General features: G+C 51.8%; 2 protein-coding genes across 3 annotated transcripts in view; both read right to left on the bottom strand.

The window, feature by feature from the left end:
- Nucleotides 1–865: 865 nt before the first annotated feature.
- Nucleotides 866–10,638, bottom strand: SPMIP5 (sperm microtubule inner protein 5). Its single transcript, XM_078077071.1, has 6 exons — nt 10,512–10,638; nt 6,096–6,161; nt 3,566–3,784; nt 1,960–2,146; nt 1,354–1,454; nt 866–1,232 (listed from the first exon to the last, which is right to left on the bottom strand). Exons 2-6 carry the CDS (start codon nt 6,148–6,150, stop codon nt 1,087–1,089), a joined length of 708 nt encoding a protein of 235 aa, XP_077933197.1. The 5' UTR covers nt 6,151–6,161; nt 10,512–10,638; the 3' UTR covers nt 866–1,086.
- HSPA12A (heat shock protein family A (Hsp70) member 12A) overlaps nt 9,522–13,862 on the bottom strand; it is a 158,843-nt gene continuing 154,502 nt past the window's right edge. For both annotated transcript variants that reach the window (XM_036096291.2, XM_078077070.1), the window contains one exon: nt 9,522–13,618. In XM_036096291.2, the coding sequence (XP_035952184.1) occupies nt 12,981–13,618 (638 nt within the window). In that variant the 3' untranslated portion in view covers nt 9,522–12,980. The remainder of the gene's footprint in view (nt 13,619–13,862) is intronic.

Genomic DNA, 13,862 nt, shown 5'->3' with positions numbered 1-13,862 from the left:
TCAGCTCTGCCCATTATTGAGCCTTTGGACGCCTGCAATGGTCTCTCAGCTCCGGGAGCTGCATCTGATGTCTTCTGAGGGCCAGTGGATGCAGAGCGAGGGCAGGGAGAGTGCCTGTAAGTGGCAACAAGTATCAGCCAGCGCTATGGGCCGAATTGTGTCCCCACAAAACGCCACGTTGAAGTCCTAACCCCCAGTACCTCAGACTAGGACTTCTTTGGAAAGGGGCTCATTGCAGGTATAATGAGCTAAGTTTAGACACGCTCATCCTGGAAAAGGGTGGACCCTAATCCAGGGTGACTGGCATCCTTATAAGAAGGATGTGAAGACACAGAGACACAGAGGGGACGTCATGTGACCATAAAGACAGGGATTGTAGTTATGCCCCAAGGAAGGCCGAGGATTGCCAGCAAGCCACCAGGAGCTGGAAAGAGACAAGGAAGGATTAAGTTTCTGAGGAAGCATGACCCTACTAACACCTTGAATGTGGATTTCTAGCTTCCAGAACACTTCTGTGCTCTAGCAATATGCTTCTGTTGTCTTACGGCGTCCAGGTTGAGGTACTGTTACAGCATTTGTATAGTGAAACAAATGCGTCTCATGTCTGCCAGTTGGGGTCTCCTGAGGAGGGGGACTCTGAAACACCAGGGTGGGGTAGGCATGGCATCGTGCCAGTGCTGAACTGCCACGTCAGGACCCAAGATGGCTGACAGGGACCGCTGGTTAGAGGGCGGCGCTCGGGCTACCTAAGAGCCTCACCCAGGTGCACAGTGCTACCTCAGGGTAAGGAAGAGAGCGGCCTCACCCTGGCTCTTCTCAAGGTCAGCATAACCTAGAAACCCGTCCCCCATAAAAACCTTCAGCATGCTGAGAAGTATCCTCTTTATTCCCACACAATGAAAGGTCTTTATCATTCATGACATGCTATTGCCAAACAGACAGGGTGCAGGTGGCCATTGAAAGGATTCTTAGGTTTTGAAATTTCCCTAGTGCCTGTTGGGTGTGGGTGAGGGGCTGGTTCTCACGCAAGAATGGTGAGCTTCTGAGCCCCCCTTTAAGTTCACTCTCCCTGGGAGGCTGTCTGCGTCAGCTTTCTGCATGCTTTGCTGAGGACAGTGGCTCGAGATAAATCTTCCCGTTGCACGATATATTTGTCCTTTGGGCACAGCCACACGTCCCTGGAGGTCTGGGGTCCTCTGTCAGCGGTCTTCCGTGGCCAAGACAGCTCCCACCTGGAAGAGAAACCATCCTGACCAGTTGCAGGCCGATGGCCCAGCTAAACAGGGAGGCTACTGCAAACATTTCATCTCCTTTTTAAAAGTAGTGGGAAAGAAAGAAAGAGCACTCCCTTACCTGGGAGAGAAAAATCCGGATATTTGGGCAGCAGCCCTCCATGCTGCAAAACTTCTGGAGAAGGGGCAGGAGGAGGTTGTGTGGACCCATCTCCATATATTCTAAAGGACAAAAGTCATAGGCTTACTCCTCTTTTTAATAATAAAGAGAAGAAATTTAATCTAGGTAGGTCCTGTGTGAGCACAGCAGGTTACTTTCTAGTCCTGACGATTTATCCTAAACTTAAAGGATTATCATATCTCCATTTTGCAGAAGGGAAAACTGAGGCCAAAGAGCCGCCCTCTGCAGGGCCATACCATGCCCCTCCCTCAGTGCCCTCGGGCCTTAGGTTGCCACCAGGACAGGTGGCCCTGTGGGTTTTTACTCCCGGCTTCTTCCCTGCAAACCAGCAAAGACCACAAGCAGGGCTTCTGGAGAATGCTGGGTGAGGTGGGATGGGGAGTGGAGGGTGCCTGCTTACCGTGAAGGCCCTGCTATTACCAAAAAGGCAAACCAAACAAAAAAGCAGCCCTAGAGCTGGGATGGGGCATCTGCGAACCCCCTGGCCCAGCACCTGCTCTGGCCCTGGTTCTTGTCACCTGCGGCTGTGCCCCACGCCGGACTCACCCCTCAAATGGCTTCAGGTGTGCCCTCTTGGCCTGCTCCACGATGCCCAGGAAGTCCCTGTAGCAGTTTCTGGCCATGACAGCATATCGCGTGGCACAGCCCAATTCGGTGACCCTGGCTCTCGGGAGGTAGCCAGCCCAGCCAGGGATCGGGGGCTCCTGGAAAGGTTTCTTTATGTTTTTGCATTCTGTAAAAAGATACCATGCTTCCTGAGGGCTTTGAGAAGCCACACAGTGGGTGGTGGTCCCCAGGTAGCTGACACCCCAACAGTTACCCCAGTGAACCCCTAGGCTTCTAGAGGCCCTAAGATCAGCTACCCCTGGATGGTTGATTCTGTGTGCCAGGCACCTTGGTAGGGGATTTACGAACACCCTCTGAGTTCCTGCTCTCACGCACTTTGAGGGGCTGACACCATTATTGCCTGTACCTTATGGAACAGGACACTGAGACTAAGGTCTTTAAGAAGAGGTTAAGAGAGTCTTGGCCAAGGTCACATGACAAGGAAGTGGTAGGGCCAGGCTTCAAACCTGCGTCTGAGTCTCAAGTTCTTTCTCTTCAAGAGATCCTGCTCCTCTCTCAGATTAATAAAAAAGCTTCACACATTGCTCTTTTACAGTCTACAGAAAAGAAGCAGGAGAAGCATCCAGGTCAGAAGAAAATACATCAGACTCAGCCCCAGGCATCTGCCTTCAGGTCATGAAATTGACCTGGCGGAATTTCCCACTGGTGAGATGAAAGACCCTGCCCGCCTGTCTCCTCCAGGGGCTGTCAGAACAGAATCAGGCCACTGAGTCCCAGAATTTCAGAGCTGGAAGGCACCGTGGGGAACATCTAGTCCAACCTTCCCTGCACTGGATGAAGGAACTATAGCCCAGAGAGGGGAAGCGATGTGCCCTAGGTCACACAGCAAATAGTCACAGAGCTGGGCTAAATCTCAAACTCTTAGGCAGATGTTCTTTGTTATGGCTCAGAAAACTTTAAAGCCCAATAAACATGTGAGTCAGCTGCCCCAGACAACTATAGTAATAGTAATAAAGACAGTTCTGGAGTCCATTACTTCTCCGATAAGCCTTTAGACCTTAAAAAACGGTCCAGGGCAAATCATCGTGGTGATTAGCCTTATAGAATCACATCGTCAGTTGTTTTTGTCATTGTTATTGTGGTTGTTATTCAGTGCCTGCCAGAGCTGGGTTCCAGCTGAGGTCTACCTCAGACAAGGACCACTGCCTCTGCAGACTCACTTCCCCCATCTCTAAAATGGGAATAATAGTATCGACGTCGTGAAATAATGGTGCCCAGCACAGAGAAAGCAACCCCAAAGCGTACATACTGAGACAGCAGGTGCAGTCTGAACGTTCGTGGCCACCTGCAGGGGGGAAGGGGGTCCCCGTTTGCAGCCCCCTCTGGCCTGACCAGGACCGTGTCCCTCTCCCCCAGGAGATGTTTCTTTCTCATCGTATGAAACCAAGCCTTTCCGCCTTGCACCACACCGCCTGGGGATGCAGAAGTGGGTTGGAGTCCGTGCTCCTGGGGCGGCTCAGCGGGCTTGCCGGGCCCTGCACTTGGGCCCCAGGAGAAGGGGACTGGTTTCCAGGGGGACCGGTACCCAGACTCAGAGGGTGGTATTGCCGATAATACTGGTGCAGCGCCCGCAGGACGGTCTCCTCGGAGCAGACGGGCTTCAGCCTCCGGGCAGTGGCCACCGAGCAGCGAAATTCCTCCATCTGGTTTTTATAGTGCTGTGTGCTCTCCTGGAAGATCTTCAGACAGTGGGCCATGTTGTCCTTGCTGGTGGCTTGCTGGCAGCTAAGGTAGGGCACGAAACCTGCAAGAGCCAACAAATTGCAGCCTTCAGCGAGGCCGTCGGAACCTACAGAAGCTCCCGAGAATCTCAGCCCACTCCTTGGCATTTCTTCCTTGGCCGACAACACTGCATTTTCCCAAAGGCCATTAATACAAGCAGGGCTGTTGTTTGCACTGCACTGGGCCCTCCCAAGGCCACAAAAAAAAATGACCTTGGAGCTGGGGAGGGAAGGCCCATTTCAACAAAGACGATGACAGTAATATTCTTTGATAGCAAAGCCCCTGATGTCAGTCTGAACAGCAAATGGGGAAAGCATTTAATGGGCCAAAATGATAGTCTGAGGAGTAATTGAAATTATTCATCTTTTTAGAGAGAAAGCTTATTTTCCTTGACACTTCCCAAATGCAATTTGGGATCTTTTTTTGTTGGACTATCGGGAAATTGCGGGCTTATTAAAAGCTGAGACCTATTACACAAAAAAGGTAAATTCATTATCTCTGGGGCCGACCCCCTAGAACAATTTTTTACCATTTCCCACAAAATAACATATAATCATTACAATTAGTATGGGTAAAACACAAGTATTTATTTAAACTGGAGGCTGAATCCCAGGGCCTACACTATCGTCACAATAAAACTATTTTTTGAAAGAACAAAATGAAGAAAAATTGGTTAAGAACTTGGTTTTCAAGGGCTAAATAAATAAATACCTCTCGCTCATTACTGAAGCCCAACATTGTGCCTGTGTCCCTAAAGAAAACCTGACTTCAGAGTCAAAAAGCAACGACCCTGCCTCCCACACCCTACAAGAAGCCACCTCTCGAAGAATCTAATTACTTGACTGTTCTCGAAGTCCTCCCCCCACCAGCCAGGCTCCTCAACCCTGGGGCAATTAAAAGATACCCTCGTGTTGCGAGGGGAGATCGTAGAAACCGAAGGGTCCTGGAAAAATTTTATGTAATTGTATATATGCACACACACAGAGGAATTCAAGCTACCTTCGAGGAGTCTTACTAAGGGCCAGGACGATCTTAGGAGAAATCTATCATTATCCCGTGGAGAGGGTTGAAGTTGTGTCTCTCGAATAGATATGTCCAAGTCCAAACCCCTGGGTCCCATGAATGTGACCTTACCCGGAAATAGGGTCTTTGCACACATCATTAAGGATCTGGGAATGAGATTATCCTTGACTGGGGATGGGCCCTAAATCCAACCGTCTCTGCCTTGGTCCACTGTCTACATTTGGCCGGCTGGCTGGGCCAGGACAGGCACTTTTGATTTTTAGGACACTTGTTGAAAGCACTCCGTTATAAGAGAAGGGAGAGGGCGATCTAAGAAAAAGACACAGAGGTGCAGGGCAGAAGGCCGCATGAAGAGCCATGTGAAGACAGGGGCAGAGATTGGAGCCATGCGGCCACAAAGCCACGCAACAGCTGAGGCCACGAGAAACTGGGAGAGGCAAGGAAGGACCCTCCTCTAGAGCTTTTGGAGAGAGCATGGCCCTAGCAACACCTGGGTTTCAGACTGCTTGCCTCCAGAACTGTGAGAGAATAAATATCTGCTGTTTTAAAGAGCAACCCTAAGAAACTAATACACCCATTTAATAGAGATTTTTACTTACCACAGAAAGTAAGCAGCTCTTACAATCACATACATCGAGGCCGAGCAGGGACTGAAACCTCGGTTTGGTAACAACTCAAAGCTTGTTCTCTTAACCAACCAGTAGGACCAGGGGTGAGGCTGGGCGACCTTGGAATAGTCCCCGTGCCTCTCCTCTCCTAAGAACACCTTATGTGAGAGCTGAGGGCCCATGAGGACCACCTGGTTTGTCACAGAGATGTGACTTAGTAAGTTCTCAGTAGCCCAAAAGCCCGAGGAGGAGAATCTTTAGGTAGGATGGCCAACTGTTTGCCAAGGACTTAGGGGTTTCCTGGGACTGAGGACTTTCCAGACAAACCGGGGCACTTGATCACTCTCCCTCTAGGGGACCCAGGAAGGAATGGGACCCTAAGAACAGCCCTCGTGCAAGACTTGAGAAAGCTCAACTTGGGAAAAAGGACAGGGCCTCGGCTTATTCATTGTGTCTATCCCTTATCTTGGCCCCGAAACCCTGAGTACATATTAAGTGCTTCCTGCATACCAGGCCATGTCCTGCAAGATCTGGCCTAAGTTATATCTCTCCACTCGTCAGAACTCAGTGATCAGCCATCTTCAGCAAGGGAGGCTTTAACAAGTGTATTAAAAAGCTAAAGTGCCCGTACTGCCCAGCCAGTGAGAAAGACAGGGACAGTGACCAGGACCAGGCACATCCCCAGGGCACACCACCACTTACCACTGTAGCCTGGTGTGATGGGCAGATGTCTCATGAAGGTCTCGGAAGACTCCATGATTTCGCTCGCTGTTAACGAAGGGAAGAGGGAATGAAACGATCTCATCCAATGTCCCTGCCTCAAAACTCACTGTGTGTGTGCTGGAGCCCTTGGGAGTAGAATGACCCCAGCAGGGGGCTGGGACAGAGAGGAGCACCGCCACCTTCACGCAGAACCGGAAGACACTGTTGGCGTCAGTTATAAAAACGAGGGGCGTTCACCTTTTACGTGAACTTAGATACAAGTGTGCAGGTGCCCGTCCACGAGCGTCTCCCCCGCTGGGACCTCCTCCACCCACCCAGCCTTCCAGCCAGCGAGCCAGCCCGCCCGCCGTCGTGAACGGTACACACACTGTGGCCAGCAACTGTGATGAGGTTAGGAATGTAAAGATGAGCGGGACCCAGAAGCCCCCCTGTGAAGCCCCTGACCCTCAGAAGAAGGAAGAGATGAAGCACTCCCACCCCCAGAGCCTTTCTTTCTCCAGGGGGAAAAGGTCGCACTGGGGATGTCTGCTGCCCCCCTCCCACGCCCCCCACCACTGTCAGGACAAGGGGCAGTGTCTGGAGACATTTTTGGTTGTCATGACAAGGGGATGGGGTGCTATCTAATGAGTTAGAGGCCAAGGATGCTGCTAAACATCCTACAAGACAGAGGGCAGCCCCACAAAGAAGAATTAGAATAGTTCTGGCTGGAAGGGCTCAGAAGTCCCCAAAGGTCGGCATGGAGTCCAAGATGGGTGAGCAGAGGGTGGTGGTGGGGGTAGATCACCTGACATCGGGTTTATGTGGCTGCTGCATCCCCAGCCAGACCCCGTCCCCCTTCCAGGATGGCTTCTGGTCCCCCCCAAAGGGACAGGTCCTGCATCTGGGCATCTGTTGATGCTGCTGAAAGCCAGTTCATCTCTCAAAAGTGAGGCCTTGGGGGCCACGGCGGGTGGTCTCAGGGGTGGTGGGGAGGGCCACGGTCCACGTTCAGTCAGCAGTGCTGGGAACTATAAACACGCTCAGACAGAGCGCTCGCTCCCACGCAGCTGATGCGGACCGCACTCCTGTTCCATCCTCCGTGCCCTAAGGGTTAGTTCCCCTTTGAGTCCCCCATTTATAGATGAGAAAAAGAAGGCACGGAGAGGCTAACTTGTTTAAGGGTTCTCCCATCCAAGGAGGTATGAACGGACGGACGACATCTAATTCTGAGGGCAGCATTATGTTATCCAAAGGCGTGGCCCTGGGGAGGGGGCTCAGTCCGGTGAGGGTGGGTGGCAGCCTGGGCAGCGGCCTGGAGGAGGTGAAATCCGAGGGGAGGAGCGTGGAGAGGACGTGTGCTGGGGGTGGGGGCCCGGAGGGGTCGGTAAGCTCCACCACAGCCCTCTCCCCCCCCCCCCCCCCCCCCCCCCGCTTCCTGTCCCGGGGCAGCCGCACTCCCGCGTCCTCACCTGGGCCCGCCGGCCGGGGTCTCTGCCAGCCCGGCCTCCAGCCCTCCAGGTCTCCCAGCCTCCGCCAGCGCTCCTGGCCTTTGTGCGCTCACCCCGCCCCGGGGGGAGGGGAAGGGAGGGGGCCCGGACCCGCCCCGCTGCCCCTCCCCCTCGCCCCCCCTCCCGCACTGGACCGGAGCCCGCCCCGCGGGCCAGGGGGCTTGGGGCAACCCTAGTCCATGTGGGGGCGCTTCCCCTTGCTGCCCGCTCAGCGTCAGCCCCAGGCGTGAAGTGCAGGGGTTTGCCCAACCAATACCAGGCCTCTGAAGCTGTTCTCCGTACATGGTCTCCCCCCACTTGGCCCCTCTGGGTTGTGGAACTGGGGGGAGCCCTACGGGAGAGGATCTAGGTCAAAGTCGCCTTTTCTGCTGTCGACCCTGGGGCGGCCTGGGGCGGGGGAGGGGAGGTAAGAGGGTTGGCAACCGGCCTTCCTCCTGGATTCAGGGCGGTGTGAGGGGCTGGCAGGGGGGCGGCAAGCAGCCTGGGAGGGAAGGAGAGGCCCGTGTGGGTGGTGACTTCCCTTCACACACCTAAAAAAAAAAAAATTGGGGCCACACGACTGGGGCCCCCAGTCCTCTGTCTTCAGATGGTGGGGACAGGGAGGGGGATGGAAAGGGGGCAATGAGCCAAAATGAAGAGGGGGTGCCAGGGAAGTGGAGCCAGACCATTTTCTAATCATCCTCATTTGATGGGAGCTACAGGGGGCCTGAGGCTTCCTCCCCCTGCATTGAAACCAGGATGCCCACTGAGTGACCGGGGCTAGTCCCCAGTGGGGCCCTGTACTCCAAACAACTGAAACCTGATCACCCCAGGGCACTACTTTCCCACAGATTTGTTTGTGTTGCTGCCTCTCCCAGCCTTACCTGCCTCTACTTCCCCGGAGCTGAAATTCAGATGAAGGCTGGTGAAGCTGCCCACTTAGGAAGAACCCCTTTGAGTCCCCTTCAGTGTCCTTAGGACTCCACTACAGACTCTCCGGAAGCTCCTAAAGCCAGCTCTGGAGGGTGACCCGGACATAGAGCCTGGAATAAACTCAAGATGAAGCGGCCAGCGGGCCATGCCCGCCAGGATGGGAGGGCTAGGCACCAGGCCTCGGCCCTTCCGCGTTGTCTTCAACCACCTGCATCTGGGTCTGGTGCAGTTGTGTGCCCCCACCCCGGCTCATCTGCCTTCTGTCTGCCTAGACCACTTTCTGTAGCTTGGAGGAAAAAGGGGCTCAGGAACATGGATGGAGCCTTGGTTCCCAGCAAACAAAGGAGCCAGTCTTGTTGGAATGAAAGTTAATTTTAAAAAGCTTATAACATTGGGCGCCTGGGTGGCTCAGTTGGTTGAGCGACTGCCTTCGGCTCAGGTCATGATCCTGGAGTCCCGGGATCGAGTCCCGCATCAGGCTCCCTGCTCCGCGGGAAGCCTGCTTCTCCCTCTCCCACTCCCCTTGCTTGTGTTCCCTCTCTCGCTGTGTCTCTCCCTGTCAAATAAATAAAATCTTTAAAAATTTTAATAAATAAATAAATAAATAAATAAATAAATAAATAAATAAAAAGGCAGATATTACAAATGGTCAATAAGGGGGCGCCTGGGTGGCTCAGTTGGTTGAGCGACTGCCTTCGGCTCAGGTCATGATCCTGGAGTCCCGGGATCGAGTCCCACATCAGGCTCCCTGCTCAGCGGGGAGTCTGCTTCTCCCTCTGACCCTCCTCCCTCTCAGGCTCTCTGTCTCTCATTCTCTCTCTAGCAAATAAATAAAATATTAAAAAAAAAAAAAAAATTTAAAAAGCTTGTAACATTTGAGAAAAGACCTGAAACTCAATCTCCATCTGAGTGAGATGGGGCAGAGGAGGAAGTCAGCAATGATGCATCTATAATTCCATTCACAAAATCATAGTGCAAAAAAAAAAAATTGGGGCCACACGAGATGCAGAGTTTTTGCTTTATTAGACGTCTGTGAAGACAGAGTTTGCAGGCACAGTCTCGTCAAGTGGTGAACAGCTGTGAAGTTCTGTGGAGTGTGAATTTATCTTGTAGTGAACAAGACCCCAGTGGCTGATATTTTAGAATAAAGTTCCATGTTCCAAGCAGATGAGAGGTGTGACGTAACGGACAACAACTTTTATACGAGTCATCCACTTAGTCATTTCCCAGCATAAATACGCAGCTTACTCACAGCTACTTCAACTCTACGGTGTGAAATTTGATCTTCGACTAATAATGCAATTGGACTCCTGTTTATATTGGCGCATGCGATTCTTTGCCACCCTGGCAATTAACCAGACCTAGACTCTAAAAGCTAAACTTGATCTAAATAACATCCTAGGGGGCGGGCAGGCTCTGCAATCTGGACTCAATCATAATCCAGACTCAATCTGGACTCAATCTTCAACTCCGCGTGAGTGCCTGTATGTCTCCTTCTCTCTCCTATCTTGTCTGTCTGTGACTTGTCTGTCATTCAGCATTTACTAATGCCTGCTGTGTAGAGAGAGGGCAGTTAGAAAGGCGATCCTTTGACAGGTCTGCTTCCAAAACATGAACATCAGATAATACTCCAGGGACAGCTGAGTAATGGTCAAGACAACAGGCCTTTTAGAAACTTTCTAAGATTAGAAAATGTGTCCACGTGTATTTATCCAGTGTTCTCATTCTACAGTATTTCCGGGGGCAGGAGGGAGAGGAGGGATGGATTGGGGGCTTTCTTTTAAGAAGCTCGACTATTGGGGCTGCATTTCTGGGGCCAGAAGAAAGTCCGGTAAAGTTATCACCCCTCTCCATCACCTGCTTGCCAACAGCGCAGAATTCAACCAACTCGCTAAAGAGAAATCAGACAAGGAGACAGCCTCAGTGCAAGGTGGGAAAGGTCTTACATTAGCCAAAAAAAAAAAAAAAAAGACTTCACTAAATTACTCACACTTACACTTAATCGAGTGGAACAGCTGGATTTGTGCCCCACTTGATTCCTTCCTGGAACCCTCTTGTGCAGACAACACGGCACATGGGGACCACGTCTGGCCGTCAGAGTGACCCAGCTCTGCCCCACAAGAGGCTGACAACCCTGCAGGGACGCAGAGAGTTTTCGTAGGTCGTCCTGCACAGTCACGTGGCGTACAGAACCAGAATGTTCAGCTCTCAAAGACTGGACAGGAGAATCGATACATGATTATGCTCCTTTCAATATAAACTGTGAGCTTCTGGGAAGGATGTGAGTGAAGTAAGGTCTGACGAAGCTGTTGATCCAGCTGTTGTCCCTTTTCTTTTTTCCAGAGTATTCGGAGCCTCCGCACCTCTGACTCTTGCTCAGTCTCGCATACATAGTCCATAAGCTTAGTATCGGGTACAAATGGATAAGTAAGCGCAATTAAAAAATGAAGCCACGGGAAATTAAAGGCAGCAATGTCATCAACAAAATTCAAAGAGCATTTTCCTTTTGGTTTTTTTTTTTAACAAAGCACATTGTAGAAATAAAGATTCTGTACAATATTCTAGTATCGTTATGTACATAAAATTATATTACTTATAACTAAATTGAGAAGTCTTATTGGCAGAGTATGGCTGGCAACACCAAAGAAAGACCCAGAACACTTAGCTTTTGAAGCAGAGCAGGCAGCAAGAGAACCCCAGCAAACACACCTCTGCCTGGATGCGCAATCCTGCTAGAAGTTAAGTTACATGACTAGCATTCTCTAGGTCAGTGGTTTGTTCGTGTTTCACATTCTAGCAGGGAATTCTGCAGCAGGCGGTGTGGAAAGACATGTTCAAATGAAACTGGAAATGCTATTTCGAATCTGCATATTGGCTATGGTAATGGGTTTGTGAATCCAGCTTGCCTTCGAAGTGAGTTCCTTAGCTCATCCTCCCTTCGTTTATTATGCATGCCTCCAGGGATTTCAAATAGGCATGAGTTCCAGCAGAGACACCAGTTGGTTCCTCATCTGTTCTTAGGGTCCCTTTCTTCCGACCTTCCTCCTTTGCAGGCTATTCCTGTGAGGGCTAAAAGCACCACCCCCAAGCCTGGTGGAGCCCCAGCCCCACTCACAAAGGGCAGGGTGTGGGACCCCGGTTCTTCACTTGAAAATCCCTCTCCCCAAGGGGGAGACTGCAGGCGCTGGTGTGTGCTTCAGCTTCCAACAAAACCTAAAGTTAGGAGTTCTCAGATTCCCATGGAACCAGAGTCCCCCGTGGTGTCTACTGAAAATGCAAATGCTGGTCCCCTCCTCCCCCACCAAGACCCAAATTCAATTTGTAAAAGGAAGAGGATCCAGAAACCTGCTTTTAAGAGGCACCCAGGCAGTTCTCACAAGGGGATCCACAGATCAGCTTTGAACCGACCTGGCTGAATTCATCAAGTACAAATCTATGAATTCCTTTTAGATACGCCTAAAAAACTGAAGATTTTAGTGAAACATTTCATAGTACAGATTCTCTACCCATGTATCACCAATGTATTCTTTTTGAAATGTGGGAATGCGGGGCCAAAACTCTTTGGGAGATGAGGGGGAGAAGGGAGTTAATTTATAATATGGACCCTTGTCAAGGTGAGGGGCTGTTCCAGACTCCCGGGCTTGGTGATGTGAACAAGGCAAACTGCAAGCCCATTTCCTCACACAGAAGCCTACTAAGGTTAACTTGAGTTATTTTATGAATTCAGAAATCAGGATCTGGCATCTGGGGAATGATGTCCCAGCATATGATTTGGGATAAGTCAGCAGCGCCTAAATACCCACTTTGCTCGAAGCCAGCTTTCACCTGCTGAAAAGTGAGGGCATCAGCTCTCCCACTCACTCGAATCCTAGTAGATTAGCTCAGACGATAGTTACTCCTCACTGAACCTATTCAGAATTGAAATTATGAGAACCTAAAATAGTGCCCGGCGTGGGCAGGCCTCTCCCACCAGCTGCACATGCTCCCAGCTCCCACTGAATCACCGCTTTTAATCACATGATGATGAAAAGAAATTAACTGCAGATGGACAGCATTTTATATTGACTGCCATCCAAAAAAAACGTAAAAAGAAAAGTCTCGAATAGATTAGGGCATCCTAACAGAGATCCGTTCAAAGCAAGCTGAATCGCCGCTGCAGAAACGGACTGACTCCCTTGTCGGGTGGCTGTCTCACCACTGGGCACCTATGAAAACTAGCTGCTCTTCCAGGATCCTCAGATTTCTTATTTCTTAGAACCTCCGACAGTTTTTGCTGATTCCAGTGTGCCCTCAAAAATCCCTAATTGTTTCTAGCCCTAGTCGTTCCCATCTTCCCTGCTGAAATTCAGGTGGGCAATGCTGAAGGTCAAGGACAGAGAAAGAAGAGTCAGGGTTGAGGTCAGCAGATGCAGGGGAACAGAGTCCAGGGGTGGGGGTGGGGGTTGCAGGCGGCGGGGCGGGTCTGTTAGTAATTTAAGAAGTCAATCCCAACCTTGACGCTCTTCGAGGTGGCTATGTCGATGGCCGTGGCCTTGATCTCTGTGTCCCCGAACTGCATGAGGGTCTGGATCTCCCTCCGGGCGGGCACGGCTGTGCTGCTGGTCCCCGTGAGATCCAGGCGGAGCGTGCCGCACTTCTTCACCCCCGGGTCGGTGATGAAGCTCACGTCGTCGTGCTCGCAGCTGTAGATGTTGATGACGATGACCAGCTGGGAAGGCTTGGCCGGGGTGTAGCTCCGCTTGACCAGCTCCCCCAGGGCCACCGACTGGTCGGCGGAGATGAACTTATCGAAGACGTCGGTGCACCAGCGAGTACCGTCCTTCACCAGCAGCTTCTCGGGGGGGTGCTTGCCCTCCACGTAGCGGTTCAGCACGCCCACCCCATATGTGAGCGGCGACCGGCGCACCTTGATGACCGCGGGGTCCAGGCCGAAGAGGACGGCGCCCTTGAGGATGGTGAGGCCCACGTCCTGGGGGATGATGATGCGGCACTTGTCGCCGAAGGCAGCCTGTACCGCTTGCTGCAAGAGGGCTGCCTCCGCAAAGCCTCCCACCAGGAAGAGGAACTTGACCGTGGACACCTCAGGCTTCTGAAACAGGTCCCCTGGAAACAAAGAGGGAGGGACAGCGTTCTGTCACCAAAGCCAGCCGCCAAGGGGCACTGGTGGCCTTGAGAACGTGGGGAACAGACATGGCTGAGCTGGTTGGGCAGAATTTTTGTAGAGCTGGTCTTTACAAGATAGGGGTTTGGGACGCCTGGGTGGCTCAGTCGGTTAAGCGTCTGCCTTCGGCTCAGGTCGTGATCCCAGGGTCCTGGGATCGAGTCCCGCATCGGGCTCCCTGCTCCG

This window comes from Halichoerus grypus, chromosome 7, assembly GCF_964656455.1.
Source record: "Halichoerus grypus chromosome 7, mHalGry1.hap1.1, whole genome shotgun sequence".
NCBI lineage: Eukaryota > Metazoa > Chordata > Mammalia > Carnivora > Phocidae > Halichoerus > Halichoerus grypus.
This window is presented reverse-complemented; position numbering and strand designations above follow the sequence as displayed.

Excerpts from the sequence above, each read along its gene's own strand:
- SPMIP5 (XM_078077071.1), bottom strand. The coding sequence starts at position 6,150 with ATGGAGTCTTCCGAGACCTTCATGAGACATCTGCCCATCACACCAGGC. Across the intron at positions 2,147-3,565 it reads ATACCACCCTCTGAGTCTGG|AATGCAAAAACATAAAGAAA; the intron begins GTACCGGTCCCC and ends ATCTTTTTACAG. Across the intron at positions 1,455-1,959 it reads CACCTGAAGCCATTTGAGGG|AATATATGGAGATGGGTCCA; the intron begins GTGAGTCCGGCG and ends TTTGTCCTTTAG.